The 25,443-nt window shown below is 38.8% G+C and overlaps 2 protein-coding genes across 7 annotated transcripts in view; both read right to left on the reverse strand.

The window, feature by feature from the left end:
• The window catches only part of ZDHHC21 (zinc finger DHHC-type palmitoyltransferase 21), a 34,545-nt gene extending 19,796 nt beyond the window's left edge, over positions 1-14,749 (reverse strand). Inside the window, exons 1-7 of one of the 6 annotated variants that reach the window (XM_054054092.1) lie at positions 14,646-14,749; positions 14,175-14,319; positions 11,859-11,954; positions 8,789-8,992; positions 7,899-7,997; positions 5,148-5,259; positions 3,601-3,739 (exon numbers count right to left, since the gene is read on the reverse strand). In XM_054054092.1, coding sequence (XP_053910067.1) covers positions 3,601-3,739; positions 5,148-5,259; positions 7,899-7,997; positions 8,789-8,942 — 504 coding nt within the window. In that variant the 5' untranslated portion in view covers positions 8,943-8,992; positions 11,859-11,954; positions 14,175-14,319; positions 14,646-14,749. Of the gene's footprint in view, positions 1-3,600; positions 3,740-5,147; positions 5,283-7,898; positions 8,004-8,788; positions 8,993-11,858; positions 11,955-14,025; positions 14,147-14,174; positions 14,414-14,438; positions 14,609-14,645 lie in introns of those variants that run through there. The other 5 variants (XM_054054094.1, XM_054054093.1, XM_054054095.1 and 2 more) reach the window with 5 other exon arrangements.
• A 7,440-nt stretch (positions 14,750-22,189) lies between these two features.
• Positions 22,190-24,963, reverse strand: CER1 (cerberus 1, DAN family BMP antagonist). The gene is made up of 2 exons (XM_009556349.2): positions 24,399-24,963; positions 22,190-23,034 (listed from the first exon to the last, which is right to left on the reverse strand). Exons 1-2 carry the CDS (start codon positions 24,915-24,917, stop codon positions 22,741-22,743), a joined length of 813 nt encoding a protein of 270 aa, XP_009554644.1. The 5' UTR covers positions 24,918-24,963; the 3' UTR covers positions 22,190-22,740.
• Between the last annotated feature and the right edge of the window lie 480 nt (positions 24,964-25,443).

Genomic DNA, 25,443 nt, shown 5'->3' on the forward strand with positions numbered 1-25,443 from the left:
GTACTCCTCCTGCTGGACAAACAGAGGCATTAACTACAATCCATCTTTCTGTGAGTGGATTAATGACAAGAACCAAGAATACTGTGAATCAATTTTCTGCTAAAAGACCGGAAGCTGAAAGACTGTATCTCTATCAAAATGGTTTCCCCTACTAGCTTTAAAGCTATCATCTTAGCATACTTAATTAAAAATGTTTAGATTTTTCTTATTTAACACCTTAAAAATAAAAAACAAGTTTTCATCCAGAATTAAATACTAACAAGTATACAGTGACTATATTTTCATAATGCATTAATCAGTACTGTGATAAAATGACTATTCTGCAACAGCATTCAAATCAATTTTAATTCTACAGCTTCTGTGCTATGTACTATTTTATATGCAAAAAATAAAAATTAAGATGAAGGCACACCACCAAAAATTTCACAAGTATTTTTAATGAGCGGGAAGTAAGCTAACCCCAGATGGCTGTTTAGAAAAAAAAATATCCTGTTTTTCAAATCTCTGCTAAACACTAGCCCCTGTAAATTCAGAAAATCTAGGCTCTTGGTTATAGGCAAAATTTTGACAAAGAATAGCACTTCTATGAAAGGTAGAAGGTACAATGATTCCTGGAATGCTGGAGTACCTCAGTTTTAATTCATATACAAAGATTAAAAGAATCCTTCAAGATGGTTGCCTAAAAACATAACTAATTGGAAGCAAATCTTCTCACTGGTCCTGTTCATTTGATGTCAAAGTTACATAATGATGACAAATTATTCTGTGGCGTGAAGTTATATGGCATTATATCCTTAGGAACACTTTAAAACATCATTTTAATGGGGCTCGAACGTCATGTCTCAGGCAGATACATTGACTAAACACTCAAATTATTCTTGATTTTCTGTACCCCCCCATCCTGCACCTGAAAAACTGAGAAACCTAAATACTACTGAGTGTAATATTAGACTGAGAAAAGTCAGAACAGATTGGATCTGCTGTGTTTTTCTATAGAGTGTATACGCATTTATATCTCTAGGGCTCAGAATCTTACATACTATAACAGACACACAGTTTTTTCAAAAAGCAGCCTGTCACATGAAGTGTCCACATACGCAAATTGATGAAGCCACGAAACCCACAGATAAACCAAAACTAAAGTAAATAGGACAATATACTCCATTTTTTCCCACGACTGTGTAAATTTTGGCATCCAAACATCTCCACTCTTCAGGCAATTACATTAAAATGGGTTAAAATAATTACTGAATATGTATTCTGCCTCCTAATCTGTCACATCTTCTAAAGGTAGGCCTCTCTCCAAAAGTCTTGAAATTAAGATAGTTAAACCACCAAGAACAAAGTTTTATAGGTATTGCTTTTTTTTTTTTGAATTGTTATTATTAACTATTATTACATGTGTAGAGATTTTTAACTGTATGAAGTAAGCATGAGTTCCCATTTCCTCTCTTGCACAATTTCCAAGTAAATAATCTGCTTCTCTTTCATCTTGGTTCTAAAAAGTAAGGCTAATGAACAGAAATTAGGCTTGTTATATAAATACAGCGCCATCACTTAAAGAAATCAGAACATTCAGAGGACTCTCACAATAAAAAGGAAATATTCTACCATAACATTACACTATTAAAGAAGCAATGCCAATTTTATCTTCGGAAAATAACACTCCTCCTAGAAGCACTACAGTAACCAAAACAGTACTCAGCTCAATGTCACTGAGAAGACTTTTGTGTTTGAAACCTGCAAATCCAGGAAGCCTTAAAAATACTAGAAGCAAAGGCATTTATATTTAGCTACCTTTCAAAAACATTAGCTTTCCAAAAACTCAAAATGTAACACATCCAGAAGAAATTTTATTTAGAAGACAGATTTCTTCACTAATACAAAAAAGACTACAATTTCATATTCCTCTTAAGTTGAATGCAATTAGGACAAATCAAAATAGCTCCTTCAAATCTCACAAAGCCCATAAAAGAAGGTGAATAGCCTACCTGCAACATACCGGAAACAAAGTGAAAATTGTGAGCACTCCCTTTTCAGAGAGGCATTTTACAGGTTTGTCTCAGTTTACAGGGCAGTGTCTATGGAAAGACACACCAAACAGATAGCAAATGCTTCTCTTTTCTGTATTTCTAGAGTCCCTTAAACTATTTAAATGTGAATACTCAGATAGCTGAAAATCAAAAAATTAAATTCATTTAGAATAGAAATTATTTTAAGAGAGATCCTTAAAGAGAGAGCAAAAATCCTTAAATTTGGTACATTCCATATAATAAAAAATTGGTATCTTTCATCTGGAATGTAACACTTCTAGCAGTTCTGGATGACCCAAGGCGTACAGTCTTCCTACATTTTCAGCTCTCTTTCGACACATCATCTTCACATATGCTTTCTTCAGAACATCACATCCACTGCAGACTGATATGGAAGCAAATAAGAAGCCTGGAAGGCTATGCCCCATTCTTTTCCAGAAGAAGGATTTTTCAGAAAGTTTAATATTCTTATATACCCCTTTAGATAATGTAACAAAATTAAATTGTTAAACAAAACGGAAAACAGGACTTGCCTTACCCATAACTAAAAGCTATTCTTCAGCAGCCTGGAAAGATGGGTGCGACGTCACCAGCAGAGATCATGCTGGGGTGCCACATGAACATGGAATAAAAAAAAAAATCTACAGCACTTCAGTACTTGGAAAAAAAACCTCAGTAAAATTTAGTGTACTACCAATGTGTGGGGTGGTCTTAAGACATCTGGAATGTTATCTAAATTTGAATGCGTTTTAAACTTTTTTCCTAGGTTTTTCTCTTTAGTGCATATGTATTTGTTATAGTCCAGTACAAAGTTCACGTCAGATTTTAAGCAGAAACTTCCGTTTCTTTACAAGTAAGATCTCATAACATTGTCTTCAAAAGAAAGAACATGAGCTTTGCTATTCCAGCACTTGCAAGCATTCAGCAACTTTCAAGCAAACCTCTCAAATATTCCGAACAATACAGGTAGTAGACATAAATGAGCACCAGACACAGAAACTTTACAACTTAAACTCCATAACATTTTACTCTAGTCTGATGTGTAAGTTCATGTTCTCTCTGTTCAACTGCATTTTGCTGATGACGATATGTTGAAATATGATAGCGGCATAGAGCCAAAGTCAAACAAACCTAATATTTCTCCCTTTTTTCTGGCAATATCAATATGCTTTAAGTAGGAGCTTAGAACAGAAAAAAACCCATACTCTGCCTAGATTGGAGAAAGTCTGCCTATACTTGGAGAAAGTCAAAAGGAATTTCAATATACCTAAAGTAGTCACCTTGCTTCTTCCCAGTATTCCCTCATCACTTCCAATTGGTTCTGTCCTCCTTTCCTAGATTTCTAAGAAAATTAATGTTGTGGTTTTAATACATAGAAATCTTTTACCCTTTCAGAACGATGTTTTGTTACTTACCATAAATCAGCTTGCTCACTTGATAAGGTAAGTCTAGATGAACTCTACTGTCAGCAAACGAGCCAGCAGGAACACGTAGTAACTAGATACTACAATAAATTATATTGCAGTACTAGCTATTTATTGACTTCATAGAGAACAAAGATTCTTACCCCATTTTCTCTTTTCAGAGGCAAAAAGTAGTAGTAATGGCAGAAATCAAGTACCAGCGTATAGGAACTAAGGATCTGAGAGTAGAAACACAGCTGCAAAAACAGCCAATGATTGTCTTCACCAACACAATTATTAATCCTGCAAAGGAACAAAGTATACATAAACACAGAAATATAAAAATTAACACTGCAGTTATGATATTGCAAATAAGAGAATTTATGATTATTTATGGAGCAAATATGAGAACTACTGACTAACCATTCCATTTTTAATCAAAGTGATGGTCTTTGAGTTACAGATGGCAGTTACTTCAAGAGTGGTTTCCTTACATTGTCACTTAAAGTGTAGGCTGTGTTTCTGAGATCACTGCTCAGAACAGAAGACATATTTCTCTCTATTGTCACACAGCAAGGATAGTCCTACAATTTTAACTAATACTCAAGTAACAAAATCATTTCAATCTGCACCATTTCACAGTAATACGTATTTTCTTCTGCTACTGAACACATTTCACAGACAGTGAACTACATAGAGTCCAAAATGTGGAAATGCAAATGACTGACTTGAAATAAATGTGATCACAGGGTACCCCAATGACAAATAAGCGTGACTTCGGAAGGACCCTAAGTTACAGAAGACAGAACAGGTTTCTTCACAAACTCCATACCCCAAAATAAAGGAGTAAAGGAAACATAATTAATACTTCTAGAATCTTTGAGTTTCAAGAAAAGAGAAAAATCCCAAAGGTAGTTGGGGTGGAATTTCATACAAGCACTGGCAGATATGTCAAGACCAAGCTAAGCACTATATTAGCACAATTTTCTTAAGTATCAATTGACAAAATATTCTGACAAAAATTGACAAAATACTTTTTTTTCCACTTTAAGCTAAGAATCAGTTTAAATAAAGAATTTTAGCCAGACTCATTTTGACCTCCACTAGTTACAGACACTAAACTAAACAATTTCACTACAAATTCAAAGAGACTATGACAAGTGGGACATGGTACAAGTCAATAAAACATTTTCTGCTCAGCACAGTCATTAAGTAAACAAAAAATTAAAAACTCTGTAAAAAACGTGATCTACTTTTATTATTATGAAGAGCATGCCTTAGTACATTGAAATTGCAATCTTTTATTTCAATCCAGGAACCATAAATATGGTTTAATTTCTCCCTAAAAATATTTTTTCCAGCATCAGAAACTGAATTGCAATAAATGAAATAAATCTGCAATGTAAAAATTAATTATGTTGAGATCAGTTTTAGGAGTAAAAATTCAACTTATTTAAACAAAAAGTGAATTTTCCAAAACTATATGGCACATAACAATTTGACAATGATTATATGCTACACTGCAACAGTTCTTCACGTCAGTTTTACTTGTAGACTGAGGAACGTCTCAGAGCTGTTCTTCCCCTGATCTACATGCCTAAATAATTAAGCAGTACTGGGAAAGAAATATGGCAAATCAGTCAAGATGATGAACTTCGAAATTCCTCACTAAATCAACAGTAGATTGTTAGAACAAATGTCTTGGTTTTACCATGGACAGTGGTGATCCATCCTCCTCACGCAATGTCCACAACGACTGCAATGGTGTGAACGCTTTGGTCTCATCATATTGCATTTGTTACATACTTCCCAATATTCTCGTTCTAGGTGAAAATGTAAAGACAAACTACAGAAATTTAAACTCAGTACAGTACACTCATGATAAATTAATGGCCTAATGATTCAAGGAGAAAAAAAAGAGTCAGAGTATGACCTGAGAAGGGTTAGCAGCATATAAGAAACCTTTTTTCCCCACTTCACCTTAAACTGGACGATATTACTGCCAATCTATGTCAGTTTTCTTCTCCAAAATCCTCTCTCCTCCTACATATTTCTAGGGAGAAATTATTACAGCACAAAAGCTGTCACGTAATTAAATTATTTTCTTACACATTTAATTTTAAAACATATCTGCTAGACAGAACCATTGTACAATCTGCCTTTCACTCCAAAACTTCCCGAGGAAATACTGTTACTCAAATTTGTCACAGCTAGCTAACTAAAATAAAATACAGAATGAAAATTTCATGAGCATCTTCCATCTCAAAGAACTTCAAGCCATGCATCTTGTAACACACTATTTTACACATAAGGCAACCAAAGAACTAATAGATAATAGCCTTCTATTTAAAAATATACACTATTTTTGGATGCTCAATGTGAGATTTAAGCCCATCTCTCGAGATACAGGGTAACTGAAACTACCAGGAGCTACTACTGCTCAGCTTAGCTATTATTTATCTCAAATTCCACCACCCAAATTAGAGCAAACCTTTGAAAATGATAATTCAAGTTATATACTCATAAAATTCACCTTAACATGGGAAACAAACAACATCAACACTGTAATATTTCCATCCAAAAAAGTTTATATTTTCTGTCTTTATGCAAAACAGATGCATGACTAAGAATCTTCAAATACTTTGACTGTTTTTATCTACCTAAATAGAACTTTTTTGATACAGAGAAATTTCTTAAATCCAGAGGAGGTGGGGAAGCTTAATTCTTACAATACAGCATTCTGAAATTTCATTCAGTAAAGCACTGTCCCTATGTAAACAAAATTAAGTTAAATTTAGCACTTCTGAGCCACCTGCTGGCAGCTCTAATCTTGCCTTTCTTGCTGCAAGATAACATTTGGACACTGGAAGTAAAGAACCACAATATCAGAGATTATTAAACTAGTAATAATGCCAGATGGAAAATGATTTACAATCTGTTCCCATAAATCCAGTGTCACAAAGGTGTCACTCTCTAATAGGGTAGCTACCAGCAGAGTTCAGAAACACCCCAACCTCCCTTCTAAATACAATTTACACCACGCAAAAATGTGTCTTCCTGTTGACCCAGCTGATACCAGAGAACTGAAGAGATACTTTAGAAAGTACAAAATCCCTGGTATAGCACACACCAAATTATTATATCATGGTCACAGTCGAGAATAAATGTTTCATCTTCAGAAGTATCTGAAAGTATCATTGCCATATGAAATGAATGGAGCATGAAGAGTTTAGAGAGCTATTCACAGGGATCCCTCAAAAGGGAAAGAAACATTTGTGCATAAAGGGAATTAGTACTGGTCCTGGTATTTTTCAGTTAAATGAACATTCAGTCATAAATGTAATTGTCTGTAGCTGTATTGAGTGTCTTCATTAAGCTCATGTTGCAGAATCCACGTTACTTCCTACTGCAAGTATTCTGAAAAGCCAAGCCTCAGCCATCTTTTGTTTTATTAGATCAAAGGCTTAGTTACCAAGAACAGAATGAAAACTGACATGAGATTTTCTGTAATCAGTGTTTCACATCTGAATCCCAAGGAGATACATCCCTTCCTACTATGGCTGCCTAGTTTGTGTGCATCACCCTATATTCTTATTAATATCAGTAAGAAAGAGCAAAATGGTACATCCACTACATTGCAAGACAACACTGAAAAACTCACCCCTCACTGAATTTGATAGACTTGCTACATTCAAAAAGTACTTTCTGATAATGTGGCAAAGTTCATGCTCCTTAATAACCCTACTCCACTCTAAACTGCTGTGTAAAACCTGTATGCATTAGACAAGCACTTAAACACCATCCAATAGTTCCTAAAAATACTACCATTTTCTGTGGAGAATTATTAAGGTTTCCTTCAATTTCTGAAACATTGGATACCATGTAGGAATTGTGGGATAAATTCAGAAGGACAGAGGGAAATTCTCAATGCATTAAGTTGCTACTCCATAGCAACACAATGTAATTAGCTTCATATTTAGCTTCATATTTGCTTGGTTAATAGCCCATATAAAATAAGTAATTTAAAATATGTGTAAAAAATGCACAAGTAAAATCCATCATAAGAGTACCTTCTACCACCACTTTCAACATCCTGTAAATTTACTCAGAAAAAAAGCTCTATAACTAATGACCTCTAAATACTTTGTATTAAATATCATAAAGTTAGAAGTATATGCAATATCTTTAAAAGCCTAGAATGCAAAAAAAATTCTTCCCATGGAAAGATATTGTAGAAGAATTTCCTACATAATTGAACTTCTAATGGAATACGAGTTCTGAATAAGAACTTTTGAGTTAGTAACAGTGACATATCAATTTTAATTTAATTAATAATATAGGTTTCAGCAGAGATAACCCACGGTTTCCATCAAATATCACTAAATCAAATCTATTCCTAATTATTAAAATCCTTATTATTAAAATCACTTTTATTCAATTACATAGAAACTACTTAATGTACCTGTAATTGGTATCTTTGGGTTTTCAGGTAGCTTTCCTGGATCAGCTACTGAGGCTCTTAATAGTGAAGCTATACAAAACAATGAGCAGAAGTAATAACCTGAAAAGACAAATAAGCATTTGTTGGTCTTTTTCAGGTGTACAAAATTATCTACAATACACTTCCATCAAAAATACAGATGCTCCAGCACCGAGTTAGAAAATACTCAGCCTTCTCATTCGATTCTAGATATATTATTGATACTATACAGTCTACAATACTAAGTACTTCACAGACTTAAAAAGGGGGAGAAACAAGTAGCAATGAACATTGCTTTGATTGCACCAGCAGGATGCCACTATGACCTTACTACTGTATGTAACAAGTGCCTACATTGTCTTATCAAATAAGCAATCTATAATTATTCTGGACCTCAAAGCTTCTATGTGGAAGGACATTTCCCAAGGTCCATCTTCACTTTAAAGTTGGTTCCAGTTATAACTTAAGCCCTTTCCCAGCAAAACCTATTTGCATAACTTATATGAAGCTCACACATTAAGGGATACCATATATCACAAAATCAGCAATACTCAGTTAGCCAACCATCAGTGCTACCACCCCACATTCTGACAAGGACTAAGAGTTGTTGGCCTGAAATTCTGTCAACAAATACTAGCTACAGAATCTGAAAGCGATATTAACACTTTTCTCCAGTTTCCACACAAACAAGTCTTACCTAACAACTTTGAAATGAGTATCTCAATTTCTCAGAACATAAAAATGTAGGATGAATCCTAGTACTCTCATCTTCTACCTTATCCTACACCTTTCTGATCTTTCTCACAGTTGTTAATTACTGGTCAAAGATACTCTTTACTAGTAGAAAAAAGGGCTAAGTTAAATTGACTTACATAAAATTGCCACAACTGAAATATGCCCCTCTTCATAGTGAGGAAAAAGGATGACTTTCGGAATGAAGATTGTATTGTATAACCAGACAAAGATAATCAGACCCAAGCAGCACCAACCCTGAGGGTCAACCACAAAGTGAATTCGTCGTCCCATTGAACACAAACAGTTAACAATCTGCCACAATCCAGGAAGAAAAGATTATCCTAGCAAGATAAATAAAAAGGAAAAAAAAAAAGTAAGTTAACTAACATTATGCAACCTACAGGACTCCACTATACATTCAAATAGTTAAAAAAAAAAAAAAACAAACCAAAAACCTGTCAGCTATTGATTTAAGAAATTAAGAGAAATTAAGTGAAAACTTACAGATGTTTCACAGACACTGTTCAAATGCCATATATTTAATTATTTCATTAACTAGTTATATCTTACTAAAAAGTGACAGTTATCATAAAGATGCAGGTAGAACAAGTAGCTGATAATTAATATTAATAAGTAACAACTATTAATAAGTAAATCAAGGTACTGTCAGACAGCTGGGAGCAGCAAAGTATACATACATTAAAGACTCCCATGCAAAAGAAAAGGTTGCAAAGCAAACAAGAAATACATTAAATTATTTACGTTATACAAGGAATCATCCCACCTGCCTACTATAGTTTCCCAAATACATTTCAAGATTATTTTTTAAAAGTTTGTATGCTAAAATTTTTGCAAGCTTCCCTACGAATGTGTCATTTTTTTCCTTCTTAAAAAAATCTCCTCCATGCCAATTACAGCAAACCAACAGAGAAAAGAATGACATTACTCTAACATCTTTGACGTAGATCATTAAGGAGTAGTGAACACTAGCAACCACACTTAAAACATGGTTTAGTGCACTGGGTTAATTTTTCATTTAGGCTGAAGAAACTCCACAAAGTCCTACAGTACGAACTTCAGAGCTTCATAAACTGATCCTCATAAAAACACACCAGAACCTTCAAGGAAAGGATACTACTGCTACCTTTCAGGCTACGTTCAATATTGCAGTGCCTACTTGTTGCATTGAAATTTCATCTTGTTCATCAGTTAGACACTTCTTTTTCCAAGGCATTTGCTTTCTTGTTTCATGTCTGCCTATCGTCACTTGCATTCATAATTTCTCTCCTTAATATTACCCACAATGTCTTGTTTTCTTCTTCTTCTAGGCCTCTAATCAAAATCAGACCTAAATAAGATGACATTTTTCCATATTTCTCCTATACACTGTTTATAATTACCCTGTTTGCTGTCTTCTAGTGCAACAGCGTTCCGATTCAAGTACAACACTGTATTAAGTGCTTTTATCCTAAAAATGCATCGTATTTGATAACACTTATTTTAGAAAACCAGGTTGCATAATGAATACAGCTACTGCACCCTTAAAACTGTTTTTATGTTCATGACAACCATAAGAACTATTCAGGTCTACATTTACCCTTTTTTCGTTTTACCGTATTTAGAGTGCATGAACCATAGTATGCTGTATACATAGTATTAATACACTACACACATACATACAGTTTCCAGACATAAAAAATGATGTACTATATTATCCTGCTGAATCTGCGAGTTCTTAATGGGCTTCTGTTGTAAGTCAGCTTTGGCAACCAGCAGGTTTAGAACCAAAAACCATTCTAGACTACTCTTAAGCACGCACTGATGGAGGATGTCTCACCAAGCAGAGGTCGGAAGGAGGTGAGATTGTACATCGAGGATGCCGAAAAGAAGATGAACCAGACTCGTCCAAGAGCCTGCAGCAACAAGAACCCCAACTGTACCAAGAAGACGAGGGCAGAGCCTTTAGCTGGTCAATATGGGCATGGAGATGCTCAGTCTGGTGGAGCCTGGAGCTCACAAGATCCAGCAGGAAGAGGGCTCCAGCTGTGCCTGCAGCTCTGGTCTACAGAGCAGGTTCTGTGTCCTGGCAGCAAGCAAAGACAGACAGCTCTGTGCAACAAAGCCTCCAAGCTTGCTGTGCCCAACTCCTGTGGCAGTGTGGGCAGGACAGGGCAAGGAACAGTGGTGGGAAACTACCTGCTGCAAGGACAGAAGCACTTCTGATTGCCCAACCTGTCAACCGGCCAGGTTTGTCCCTTGTCAGGGGCTTGCGTCTTGAATACTGTGGGCAGGCTATACTGAGGCTGGTAGTAGTCTGGCCCTCAGACTATTGTGCTCAGCTGCTCTTCCCTAGGGGCACCATGAAAATGGCTAGTGGAGACAACGAGCCCACCAAGCATGAGCAGATGTCTTGGAGTGTGAGGGCCAGGCCCTGGGTACCAAGTGGTGTCTCCTTCATCCTGCTGGTGAAAGGGAAGGACTTCAGGAGTAGACAACTCCTGCAGGTCAACAAGTGGTTGCACAGTTTGTGTCAAAAGCTAGTACTCAGCTTTTACATCCATAGCACCTCCTCTGAAGATAAGAACTGAAGGGGCTGGAGGGAGAGGAGGTCAGGATCCACCTGACACTATATGTGGCAAACACACCTTTGCCAACAGGCCATTGCAGGCCTGTTAACCTCACCCCAGTTCCTGGGAGGGTGGAACAACCCACATCAGAAACTACTTCCAAACACAGGAAAGACAAGAAGGTGATTGGGAGTAGTCAACATGGATTTAGGAAGGGGAAATCATGCAGACTGACAGAAACACAGAGGCAAAAAAGAAACCCCGAAACAGACAGGAACACTGCTGACCACTAAGGAATCCATCTGTTTTCCATCTAACCACAGAGGCAGAGATTCCATGACTTGACAGTGCTTCCTCAGAAGGTGAAATAACAGGTCAGCAAACAAAACAGACAGAGGTAAGTACGAAAATATTTGTTTCCGAGTGACCTACTAAATGTAATGATAAACAATGAATAGTCAGGGAGAAAAGACTACGAATGCCTACAATGGAAATACAATGGAAATCCCAAATGTTTGTAACTCAATGGCTAGCTTTTCACTGCCTGACATTATTCATTCTTATAATAATTAAAAAAAAAAAAAAACAGAAAAAAAAAACCCAAAACAAAATCAAACACCACGTCCCTCAAAACCTGTACCTTTGATGGCAAGTTCCTCATTCAGGTTGGAACTATACAAAAAAAGGCTCAATTCTCAAGAAAGGGAGATTTTCACTATCGTCTTCTGTATCATTTCTGGAAGAGACAGAAAAAGTGTTATACTCCAAAAGTCATCATCACTGGTTTGCAAGGCAGCCTATAGCAGATTTCCTTTTATTCTGTTTTTCATATCTCACCTCACTGAGCAGAGCTTCCTCTCAAGCTATCAGAGATATCCAGATCAAGCCACCATAGAGCTATGCAGATCCTTTGCCTCTCATGCCTGATCTGATTCTAATAAGTGTTCCTCCAATTTCAGCTCTAGGCCATTTCACAATTTTAATATAGATTTAAAAGAATGGGAGTGTTCCAAGAAAGATCTATATAAACTGAACTACTGTCAGTGCATTTAACTTTCTTTATATTTTGATACAGTTGCATCCTGCATTCCTATTATAATGATAAATAAAGTCTTAATTTTTTCATTATATTTTTATCAGCAACACCACGTAAATAATGTTAATACACTGACTCCCTCCAGAAAAGTGAGCTTTTGCCCCCCTGCCTCCTGGTTTATGTACCATATATAAATGCACAAGGATGGGTGGGGAAAATGAAGAAAACCTAACACACGCACATTATGATGATGACTTACAAAGCATTAGACTCCAATTTAACTCACAGACAAGGTGAATTTATAGTCTGCTCTTTTTAAACATATTTTAAAAAAAAACCTATATTTACACTTTGAAATAAAACGTTAAAAGGAAGACTGATCTGAAATAATTCTGTTCTTTAGGAAGCACCATTTCTGATCAGAATAACTACAAGATACAGAGGAAAAAAATATAAGCAGGTTTACAACAAACAAACAAATTATTTAGATCCATCTACAGACATCGTTCATACACACAATGCCTAAAAATTTTCCAACAAAATAATTTATGATAAAATACACAACACTAATGCAGGAGATATTGTGGTTTTCTTCCCCCTTGCCCAAATTTACTCCATTTTTTTGTAAATAAACATGTCAAACACACAGACATTTGAAAGCAAACAGTAACTGTGGCTGTGAAAAGCTCCAGACTTGCCAAAACGCACCCGAGTCTTTCCTACGGGATCAAGAACTATTCTTGCCTTTCCAAAAATACTTTTACTACAGGATGCCTGGACAGCATGCTTTCCTGGCTCTATTCTTTCTGTCCAACACATTTAATGACATTATAAACTCAGTATTTGTTCATTACAATCCCCTCCAGTATGACTTCTGATATGACATTCACATTCAGTGAGACCACAGAACGATACAGGCAGGCAGAAAGTCAGTTCCCAAAAAGGACAAAGCTTTGCACTAACCACAAATGTTAACACGAAATAAAGATTGCTTTAGTAGGCTCATTTGAACACAAACTTCAAAAAGAATACATAATTTTGAATCAAGACTGCCTCAAAATATACTTAGAAAATTATGTTTCATAAATAAGCACAATACAAACACTAGCCAATTTCTTATCCTACCACCCAGGACAACCTACTGGTGACTCATGTTCCTTGGACTTTTACAGCTGTTGCACTGATGCATAACTGGAAACCAAGGTCTTGTCCATCCTACTCCACTCTAGCCCTGGACTTTCACTTCAATAAGGTAAGTAAAACTTGTGAAATCTGATTTCTAGAACTTTTTACCCCACAGAAACTGAACAATGCTATGCTTTATAAAACATACTTCTAGAATGAGAAAAACATAACTTTCTAAAAAAGACTGCACTATAAGCAATTTCGACAGAAAAAGGAACATAGGATAGAAACACAAGAAATCCATTTGCTAAAATACTTGTGATAACTGAGGCAAGGCCATAACAATCAACAGCCTCTGTCAATTTGTGGATCCAGCTGTGGGTTTAGATATGCAAGTTTCCTGAAATCTTAAGAATTACTGTCAAAAATTATTGATGTAAAACTACCGATGCACCTTAGCAGAAATAAGCAGACTTGAACGAAACAACTGAATTATTTTAAACCACATTTTAGTCATTTATGTTGTGCTATCAAGCGTTGGACTAGGATTACCATTTTGCAGCTCTTCCATTTAATAAAACTAGTATCTGAACAACCAAGTGACCCAAGCAGCAGTATATTTTTGTCATGACACAACCCCATGTACCTGGCATTGCACATGTTTATACAACAGATGATTGCTGGTAGAGGCCGTGGTGCTACACAGTTGCGAGGTGGCTGTTGACAGGCTGGTTAAAGCAGGCAAGGCATTCCCACCCAGTTGGTATTTTATGGATAGTAATTTGCGAGGCGTACCTGTAAACATCTACAGCATTCACGAAAGATGCCACACTGGCTGCGACGGGCACGTGGCTTGATCTTAAATCTATCCACGCTATTATCCTCATTGGTCACAGACCCCAGGAAAACTACGGTTACCTCCTGCTGACCCCACAGCCACCTGCAGACAGACAGCACGCGTTACTCAAGCCGTCGCGGAGCGCCTCCTCAGTCTGAAGGCACTGAACACGCACATTTTCTAACACTAACACCGCCCCTCCCCCCCCCCCATCAATCTACTGGCGCCGGGGAACAGGAAGCGTGAACCCAGGATGCTGGAGGGGCGCCGTCCTCCCGGCGAGCGCAGCCTCAGGAGATCCCCTTCCTCCCCACGCAGGGAAACGACGCAGCTCTCTGGAGCTTCGTGGGGACGGGCAACAGTTACGGCTTTTATTTCGAAGTTCACGAACGCTTTCCCTCCCTCCCCCCGCGCGGGCCCCAGCGCACCCTGCGCGTCGCGGGGCGCCCCCCACACCCCCGGGGCGCCACCGCAGCGACCACTTGCGCTTCCGCTTCCGGCCCCCGCACGGCGCAGGCGCACTGGGGGTGGCTTCCGCTGTCCCTCCTTTCCCTCACGGCCGCGAACCCGCCCGGGAGGTGTGAGGCGGTGCTTCGGGCTGTGGGAGCAGTGAGGTCACGCAGAGCCGTCTTCCAGCCTGGCGTGGAACCCCTCCAGGGGTGGGGCAGCCACAGCTTCCTTGGACAACGTGTGCCAGTGTTTCACCACTCTACTCGTGAGGAAATTACTCCTTATGTCTAGTCAAAACCTGCCGCTCTCCAGTTTATTCCCGTTGCCCCTAGTCCTGTCACTACAGGCCTTTGTAAATAGTCCCTACCCCGATTTCTTGTAGCCCCCTCAGGTACTGGAAGGTCGCTATAAGATCTCAGAGCCTTCTCTTCTCCAGGCTGAACATCCCCAACTCTCAGCCTGTCTTTGTATGGAGGGTGCTCCAGCCCTTGGATCATCTTTGTAGCCCTCCTCTGAACCTGTTCCAACAGCTTCATATCCTTCTTATGTTGAGGATTCCAGAACCTGACACAAGAAACCCCTCCCTCGACCTGCTGGCCACTCTTCTTTTGATGTAGCCCAGGATACGGTTGGCCGCAAGGGCTGTGAGCGTACACTGCTGGCTCATGTTGATCTCATCAATCAGCACCCCCAAGTCCTCCGCAGGGCTACTCTCAATCACATCATCTCCCATCCTGTATTGAAATCAGGGATTGTCCTGACCTAGGTGTAGGGCCTTGCGCTTGACCTCATTGAACCACATGAGGTTTTCAAAGGACCATTTCTCCAGCTTGTCCAGGTCCCTCTGGATGACAACCAGAATCATAGAATTGTAGAATGGTTTGAGTTGGAAGGGACCTTAAAGATTGCAGGGGGATTGGAACTAGGTGATCTTTAAGGTCCCTTCCAACCCAAGCTATTCTATGATTCTGTGATCATCCAGTTCCACCCCCTCCGCCATGGGCAGGGACACTTCCCACTAGGTCAGCCTGCCCAAGGCCCACCCAACCTGGCCTTGAACACCTCCAGGGATGGGGCATTCACAAGTTCCCTGGGCAACCTGTGCCAGTGCCTCATCACCCTTGTTGTGAAAAATCCTCCTTGTGTCTAGTCTAAAGCTGCCTTTCTCCAATTTATAGCCTTTAGCTATAGCAATAACTGACAAAACATACGTGCTACAGATGAAGCCTGTGCCTTGGCCTCCAGGCTCCTTCTAGGAGAATCTTACTCCTTAATTATTGTACTAATTAGTATTTGGAGCATGAACTCGTATGAACTTTCTCAGTATTATAAAATTATATTAACATCCTTAAGAGACATGTATATTAACTTACATGCTGCATGATCATGGTTAAGTCAGTCAGTGTAACTGAAGGCCACAGCTCACTGCAAGGAGGAGGACTGCCCCAACCTTGAAACTATTTTGCAGCATCCTAAAGCCATAGACAAAGAAGAAGGGATACCCCTGAACCACCAAGATAATGCCAGCATCCCAGTCCCTTCAGCACCTCTGTGAAACATTCCATTATCTGGCATCATAGATAATTAACTGTAGCAAGACCAGCTCCAGGGACACCTAGGAAAGGAAAGCAGCAAGTGACTGTTGGCATCACTTTCAAAATAGTAATATGTATGTGTTAAGTAGTGAGTGGTCAAATCATATTGTATCTGAACACTTGAAAAGTCCAAGAACCATGTGTAAAGTTGCTTTCGGTGTGCTGCAGTGTGAGTGGGGCAGTACAACGCATGAATAAAGAATTATTTTGCAATTCAATACTTTATGTCCTAGCCTCCCTTCTCAGTCACTACAGGCCAGTTCTGAAATTTTCATGACACTCGGGTCCCCTACTGTGCTGTGCCTCTTGCTCACAAAAGGGCCTTACGTGGCTGCAGAAGCCAGTCTTTGTTTTTAAAACATAATTCTGACCCGCACGGGATTAGCAGTGGCTAAGAGCGGTAGACAGCTTGTAATGGACAGCATTTTCCGTGTTCTCAGCTGGGGATTGTGCCTTGAGCACCCATTGCTGATGCACATAAAAGATCTCTTTGCTTCCTAAAAGTATCCCCATCTGTTTGAGTGGCATGGTTCCCACTGTAAATTGGTGGGGTCTTGCCCTGGGGATTTTTCCTACACAATGATGGATGAAATGGATGATGAGTAATGCAGTGATCAGCACCAAAACCAGAAACTCCTCTTTCACTCTTCCTAAAACTTAATCATAGTATGGTTACTCTGGAAAGAGAGTACCCAAAAAGTCAGTTTAGTGTTTAGGTGGATTTCAGGCTTTCATCAAGACTTTTGACCTTGTCCTAATTTATTTTGGAATGTCTGCAGTCTTCTGTTCTACGGGGCAATTGTTAACATTACAAGCTGAAGTTGCTGTGACGTGAAAATGCATATTCTTAGCAGGAGCTGGAGGTCATCTGGAAAGAGAATTAAGCACGTTCCAGGGAAGCCAGAATATAGTGCTTCCCCAAGAACAACCTACCTATGTCCCTAGAAACAGGTAACACTGAAAATAATAGACAGTAATCACACTATTAAAAAATATGGGGAAAAGGCTTACTGGAAAGGTTGTTGTAATTGAAAACAGCCTCTGCCTCTATTGTATGACAAGTTTTACATATGAATTTCTACCTATATATAAAAGCTGTGAAAATGTTCCACTGAGTTGAAGAATAAATGTAGATTAAAAGGAAAAAAGAACCCAAACAAGGACTGGAAAGGAAAGCAAGGATTTGGAGGAGTGGGGTCAGACATGGGGAGAAGAAAGATAAATAAAGAGGGGTAGTATGATCAATGAAGGTTTCTGGCAGAAAGAAAAAGAATCTGTCAACAATGTTGTAATCTACTCAAATACCAGGTATTTTCTTTTCTGTAGTGGTACACTGATAATGGCCATAATGTAGTCTTGTCACAGAGATTTTTACTCTTTTCTACTCATAGGTGTGCAGGGTAAACAGAGGTTGTGGAACAAGGGCAGTAGCCTGTTCTGGCTCAGTCATCAGCACAGCAGTTCTCACTTTACAATATTTCTTTTGGGGAAGAACAATGCAGGGAGAAAAACAGATGATTGTACTGGACTTCCCGACTGAGCTTGCGAATGCTAAGACTATTGAATTTACCTGACAGTACTGTCAGAGTATCAAAGCCAGATAGGTAGAAAATGAGACTTTGTGGTGAATTCCATTCTGAAAGAAAAATACATACCTAGGGGAAATTCTAACTAATACTGCATAATATGGACTTTACATAAAGTAAAAAATGGATTTATTACACAAAGATTATTAAAAGTCTGCAAAATTAGAAAAATACAAACATTCCTCAGTGCTGAATATTGCACGTTAGTGTAGAATTCCTCTTGGAGTTTCTGATGTCTGTGTTGTGTTGTTGTTGCTGTTTAGAAATTACCACAGGAGCCACCAGCTGTCATCATATAAATTTTATTGGCACTCTGTAAATATTAAATCAGCATGCTAAAATCAAGCCATGTGCAGTAACAGCTGATGCTCTGTTATGGAGAGCACAAGCAAGAGAGAGGTACGTGCTGTGCCTCACATGATTCTTGCTGCTTACAAGCCCCTTGCTTCATGAGACTCTTATCCAGGATTCATTTTGAGCCCAACTGTACCCCTCAATTCATGTGCAGAAGGGGTGCTGTCTGCACGCAGGTGTCCAGTGGGAAGAAAGATCAGCCTTCTCAACAGCACTCATCTTCCCGAGGCCTTCTAAATTACGCAGTTTATTATTGACTCTTCTGCAGCACTATTGCATTACTCACTTCTTGTAAACTGTGCTGATGTACACAGGAAATATTTTTAACTCTTGAATGGGAGCAAAATTCGTTATGTCATGAAGACAGAGGGCGGTGTTAATGACATGCTGTGCTGAAGCAAAACCTGTCAGGGCCCGTAAGTTTTGTCAGTCACAATGTCACATATTGAGGATGAGGCAATCGATGTTAAAGGAAAATGTCTCAAGGACTCCATTTTCTGTCTGACCTACTTGCCAGAAAAACCAGAGGCAAGATATATTTTCTGACCTGCCCACCTCAGTGTTAAGCATGGTTGAATCTACAGATCCCCTAGCCCACATGGGTCATGTGGGGGCTAAGCTAGACCGGGTAGTAGTCTAATTTATGGATTTAATTTTCATCCGAGGAACTCCAATGCTGTGAGGAGCTCTGCTTAGACAATGTCCAGCTTCAGATGTCCTAGTGTTAGCTCTTCTAACACCTCTTTCCTTTCAGCAGTTGTTGTCTGAAGCCCAGGCTGGGCAACAGACTGCTTGAATGCTTCCACATATGTGGCAGTGCAAGATGAGTTTGAACCAGCTTCAGCAAAGGGTTAGCCTGAGAAATTGCCTTGTTCAGAAAGGCAGCTTAGGTACCTACCTGCTCCATTTGAACAGCCTGACTGCAGGCTGCAGTCACCAGCAGAATACTGGACTAAATGGCTGGTAATAGCAATACCATAATGAGCAAAATGGAAAGGCCGCAGAAAAGGCCTTGGAGAAGCATAAAGGTAGCCTTGACTTTTCTTGTTATTACTATTATTCATTTTAGCTTTTGGTCCATTTTTTTTTGTTTTTCAAACTGAAGTGCATTTTCCTGGTGTTATGGAATACAAGGCACTGTGAACAGGGTGATTATGTCCTCAGTATGGACAATTAACATTTTTATCAATGTTATTGCAATGGGCCAACTACAGAGTCTTCTCATCCCCATTCTTTCTCATCTGAGGAAAGGGTGTCTGCATAGCTGTCAGGAAGAGATTCCAGGGAGCAGAAGTTGGTGGGTGCATACCAGATACTCAAGGAGTTAGATCTAGCAAAACAGCAAATGCAAAATATTTATCGTTGACTATCAGTGTTTCCTGTTTCCACTGGCAAGCTGCCTCATGAAGGATCAGAGGCAGTTTCATCCTCACACCTCTTCACATGTACCGTCCTGCACAACACAAGCTCCCAGACACATCCCAGACATGATGCAACTATGCAGCTGTACAGACTGGCAGGGTTATTCTCCCTGAGTAGGGAATCTCATTGTCTTGCTACTGCAGTAAGGAGCTAGTACATTTAGGAGAAAGTGACACAGGAGATTTCGCCACCTATCAGTAAAGCATGCTAAAGCTTGTTAGCTGACAGCCATGAGGTTAGCTGTGAATATTTTGTAAATGGTAAACGAAGTACCAAGAACGATATGCAGTACTGAGTGCAACTTCAGAGACTTTTCCTTGGAATATATGGTTGCACAGAATTCGATAAGATGTAATTACTTACATCAAACTTTCTAGTGCTTGATGTAATTACAGGCATTAAAGCTGGTTGCATAAAATCTTTATTTATGTGAATAGCCTGTAACGAAAATTTTTTTTGCTTAAGCAGTTAGAGTAAACAGCACCTCTCCTCAATTACTTTCAAGGTGAAGTACAGCCATTTGGAAAAGAGGCAGTGGGTCAAACAAAACAGCAGAAGTGTACCAACTCCACTTGGGTTTGAGTTGACTCTTCAGACAGGTCTGAGGCTATGGCTTAGTCTTGTCCTATAAGATAAGTTTGCACAAGGAGTGCCCTGAAATAGAAGAGATCACATTAGCAACACTCCCACTATAAGCATAGTTATGTTGGAAAAGCTTCCATTACAGAAGTATGCAACCTCTGAATGGACACAAATGAAGTTGTGCAGGTTTGCTGCTATAATGGCATTACTCCTCGTAGCATCCATGCAGTGATATAGATCACCTCCCTCGTCTTTCTGACCCGTCTCATTAATATGAGTAGAGGCCATCATAGTTGTGCTGAAAGAACAAAATCCCATTGGCTGGTGGGCACAACTTATTCCTAATATGGATTTTTTAAAGGCTGAGAAGTCTGATCCAATTTACACGTCCTTGATTTTGCTGAATACTGTGCTAATTACATGCAACCAGTCATTGCTGGGTTAATTAAACATTCATCCAGAAAAACTACAGCACTAATCTAATTAGCAATTACTACAGCTGTCATTACCTCTTTTCACCTACTTTTAAGCTGTGCAAATTCACACTCAGAATCTGATCCTGCAGACTCCTTAATTTAATAGCCTTCTTTGACTACAATAATGCTTCAGCACACAGAAGGAGCTGCAAAAATTAGGCTGAATACTTTACAGTCCACAATATAGCTTCAGTTCTGCTATCCTGACATGCAAAAGTCACAGTTGTCAAAACTGTAAGACTGGAAAATTATTTTTTTTAATTGAGTTGTAATCTCACTGGGAGGGTGTGGTTCTCTGCAGGTAAAACATACTTGCCTTTGAGAAAAAAATAAAATGCAGACAAACATTCTTATATATTGACACAGCTTTAAAACATCAATGGTTAGAAGCTTCAGGAGATTTAGCTTATTTTTTCTGATTAAAACGTGAAGTTGAGAATAAAGAGAAAAAGTCTCAGAACTTTGATTCTTCATGTGCTTTTCTTCTATAGGCTTGATTAAAAAAGAACACTAATAATTGCACCCAATTACTCACAAAGGTTTGATAAGGTGCTGAGGTTTGAACCTTATGGAAAGGCAGGGTGCTGTTTCTTAGCTTTTCCACTTGCATACAGTCTGCTTTAACAAAGCACTGGTTGCTAGGGCTGACTGCAATTGGACATGCCCAGTGAGGAGAAATCTCTACTGAAAAAAGCCTAAGCGGTAATGAATTACTTTATTCTCTGAAACTATATGGTTACTAGCTAGTACTTCTTTACCTGTTAGTAAAGCCTTTCTTTCTTCAGTTGTCACCTGAGCCCATTTGTGCTCAGTGCAGCCTAACTTGTGTCATTCAGATGCAATTTTCAGTAAATAGTAAATACGAAACCATGCTGAACATGTTTTGTTTTCACAGGATAGTAAGACACTTCTGGGGCATTGTTTACCCCACCCTTGAATTGAGCAGCTATGTCAATACTGATTTCCCATGCCCCCCAAAAAGACTTGTGTATAATTTAACAACAGGGCCCATGTCTGAGAGTTTAGCAATATCAGTGCAGCAGATTCCCAGAGGACTGAAGGAGCTGGATTAGAAATAGGCTGAAGCCTAGCTGTTGGAAGCTGATCGCTATCTGGTGTACCAGATCAGCAAGACACATCCAAGGAGAAGCAGCTGAAGACAGCAGAGAAGCCGACAGTTCTGCTAGAGGCCTTGGACGCTGCGTTGTCTGGCATTAAACTCAGGCTTTTCCTAGCAGAGAGTTTTCTTGGCTGCTCCTGTAAAGCTGTATGGGTATTGTCATGATGATAAAATCCTTCTGCAGATTTTCTGTCACACAAATGCCATTTCTGCTTTAGTTTAGGTGTAGAGAACATTACTTAAACTTTATCATGGAGTAACTGACAATTCATCAGACTGGAAAACTGTGCTTTGTCTTTCCACATGAATTTTAATAATAATAATAATAAAAATAATAACAAGAATACATTAATTTATTAATTTTCTGTAGCAGTATACTATTTTTTAATGTTTTCCCCTTCTACTATGTAACATTTCCAGTAAAAAAGCATGCAGAGCAAATGCAGCTGTGCAGTGGGAGGCTAAGTGGTTTCTATGGCAAAATATCTTTTGGAACCACTAAGTGTGTAAATTGTGATGTGTATTAGTTTTCACTGGGAAGTAAACCCCAGCTGAGAGCAATCAGAATTACCTTAACTAGTCACGGCTTTCTATCTGCCTTACGTCCATTTGTATTTCACAGTGCCCAGCCACTATCTCAATGTAAAAGTAGACCTGTTTATGCAAGGAAGAGACTAAAGCCTCGTCTGTGCTAGAAACATGACTACAGAGAACTCTACATGTAAAGCCAGTAGTCTCATTTCCACTTTTTTTTAACAGCTGCAAGGAAACATCTGTTACATTTTAAGTAGAGTTATTGTTGAAGCAGAGAAGCAGTTCAAGTAGAAAGGCTACCTCTTTAATCTTTTTATATACCAGTGTGAATAAAGCTTTAGTTTTTGGCGTTATTTTATTGGCAAATTCTTATGATCAAGGAGTGAAGATGTACTTTGCACAGGTTAATTCTGTTTATGTACATGTGCATACAAGTCTGACAGTAGAGGCCCAATTGCAGAGTCTTCAATCTTCTGAGTCTCACATTTACACTCTTCTACAATCATGACTTCTTTGACCACTGGGACAGAACTGGTACAGTTGAGTTCCAGGTACTTCATGGAGAACTTGTTGGGCAAGCAATGAGAACAAAAGGTATAAAGACGATCTTCTGGGCCAGGAACATGAAAGGAACTACATTTTCCAAAACATAGATTATTCTGAACCGTTACCCTCTCACAGCTCTCATGAGTAACACCCTGAAACAGAAAACAATTTGAAGTTTCTAGTGCATGAATGTGCTTGAAGGCATGAAGGAAAAAAAAAAACAAACCCAAAAAAAACCCAAAGCAAAATACTGTAATTTTTTCTTCCCAGAACATTTACCTTAAACATGTTTATTTTTTATGTCAAGCAAACAGCAAAAATAAAATCTTTTAAAAGTAAACTTTAGTGCTCCTTTGGGCAATTCTTAGACTGAGCAAGAAAGGCAAAGTCTGCTTCAATCAGAGCCTTTGTGAGTTGATGGGGGAAAATCCAATAGATGGGTTTGTCATATTTACCTTTTCATTGCTCTTTACTTTCTACATTTCTGACACAGTTAAGCAGTCTTACCCACTTAGCAGGACTTAAAATATCATTTTGGCCTAATGTTCTTGTATGTGAACCACAAGCTAGACTGAAGACTAATCTTGAAGATTTGTCTGCATTGGAAAACGTGTAACGTCCTATAGCAGATTATTTTTTTAATTAAAATCTTAAAAGTGCAATGGAAGTTCTCTAGTCTCTTTATTTACAAGAATAACAATTCTTTGAATCAGGAGAGCCTATGTGAACTCCCAAGCTGTAAAATGCTAGTCTGAAGTTAACACTTTGATATTGTCATAGTGTAGCTGTCCTGAAGAAAGCTTTCCATATTACATGGCACAAAAAGTAAAATAGTGCAAGTTTTTCGGGCGCATATGTATTTACGTATGTCTGCCAGTGAAATAAATTTAGTGAGGGATCTGAAAAAAATGGTCCTTGACAGATTGTGATTATAGAAACACTGAAAACTTTGCTTGTCTTAATGTTACAATATGACAGAATGGCTTAACCTGTCCATGGGAAATTTACTAATTCTTCAGCATTCTTAGCACAGAAGTAGATGTATGCATGTCTTGCAATTAATACAGTGGAAAGGAATCCTTGCTTAGCTCTAAGAAAACAACCAGCTTCTCCTACGAATACTTGCTCTTGGACTCTTTATATGTATGCATATGTATATACACATCTGCATATAGGTAATTCATATATAAAGACTGTTTAGATGTATATTTATTGTATAGATAATTACCCACCACCACCTTGCGTGCCTTGGCTAGGTCGGAACATCTTTTCATCAAAAGAGTAAATAACTCCCTGAAAATTGAATGTGTAGCTTTTCAGTGCTTCAATTTAGCAGTTTGCCTCATCAGACTGAAGATTTCTAGCCTTTTTTGGCAACATTTTTCAGCCACTTATCGTGTGTGAGCATTCTGAAGCAGCACTGTGACTTAGCAAATAAAACAAGCGTGTTCCTTTACTTGCTTATTACAAGAGACGGGATAAGACACAATTATTGATCTTGGACACCTGTTCTTACCTGGGAAAAAGGCAGGGTTCTGCAGTTCTCTTGGTACATTTCATTGCTTTTGATTGGCAAGACAACCTCTTCAGATCCTGAATTTTTCTTTAACATGAAGTGGTCCCAAAATTTCTTGGCATCTTTTCTATAGGGAGGTTCAGACTCCCTCTTGCTGGAATAATGGGATGAAGAGAAGTTTTCCACAGGATTCGATGCTGCCCGGTTTCCCATATCTTGGTCTGCGTGGGTTTCTGCATTAGGAAGGATGAATCTGGACATTTTTTTCTCCTCCTGCTTCTCACTTTCAGATGCCGTTTGTGGAATTGCTACAAAAAAGCTTGGTTGTCCGAGGGTTTTCTGAACACGTACTGGGTTTTCCCCTGCTAGCTCATGAAAACTCTGACTTTCAAGCAGATTTTTGTCCGAATAGAAAAGGTGCTGGAATGGCCTTCTGCTTTTCCTTTGCGGTGAATTTCCCTGTGGCTGTGTGGCTCCAAGATATGAGAGCACTAACAGCTGAAGGAGAACTAGTGACATGATCCTGTAAAATGCAACGCTGTAGAACTGCTGCTATTGCAGTGAATGTAGCGTGCCAGCTTTATGCGAAAGCCAGGTGTCACCTTATGGCTGCTGGCTGTGTGCAGAGGAGGGGTGAGATCACGGGGGACCCTGGTGTGGCTAATTGTATTCATTTACTATAGATTACAATTATGATAGGGGAGTTTGTGTTAATGTAACTCCGCTTTCAATCTGGATTATGTGTATTAGAAGTTCCTATCTAAAATCTAGTAACCCAGGGTGGCATGGGGGGCAGAAGGAGTCAGCAGGAGGAAATGTTTGGATAAAGCTGTCTGGCTGAGGCCTAGGAATTAAGGAAACATTTGAGGTTGTGTATTAGCATGTTCAATGTGGTTTTCATTGTTTATTTTGACTTTCCATTCCACAAAGCCAGAGACTGACAAAACAGGGAGTAATATTTCATCACAACAGGAAAAGGCAAGCTGATTAAAGTTTGCTAAAATGTGGAGCTGGGTCTGGAGACGTCAAATCAGCCCATTTTTTC

The sequence above is a fragment of the Cuculus canorus genome, chromosome Z (assembly GCF_017976375.1).
Source record: "Cuculus canorus isolate bCucCan1 chromosome Z, bCucCan1.pri, whole genome shotgun sequence".
NCBI classification, from domain to species: domain Eukaryota; kingdom Metazoa; phylum Chordata; class Aves; order Cuculiformes; family Cuculidae; genus Cuculus; species Cuculus canorus.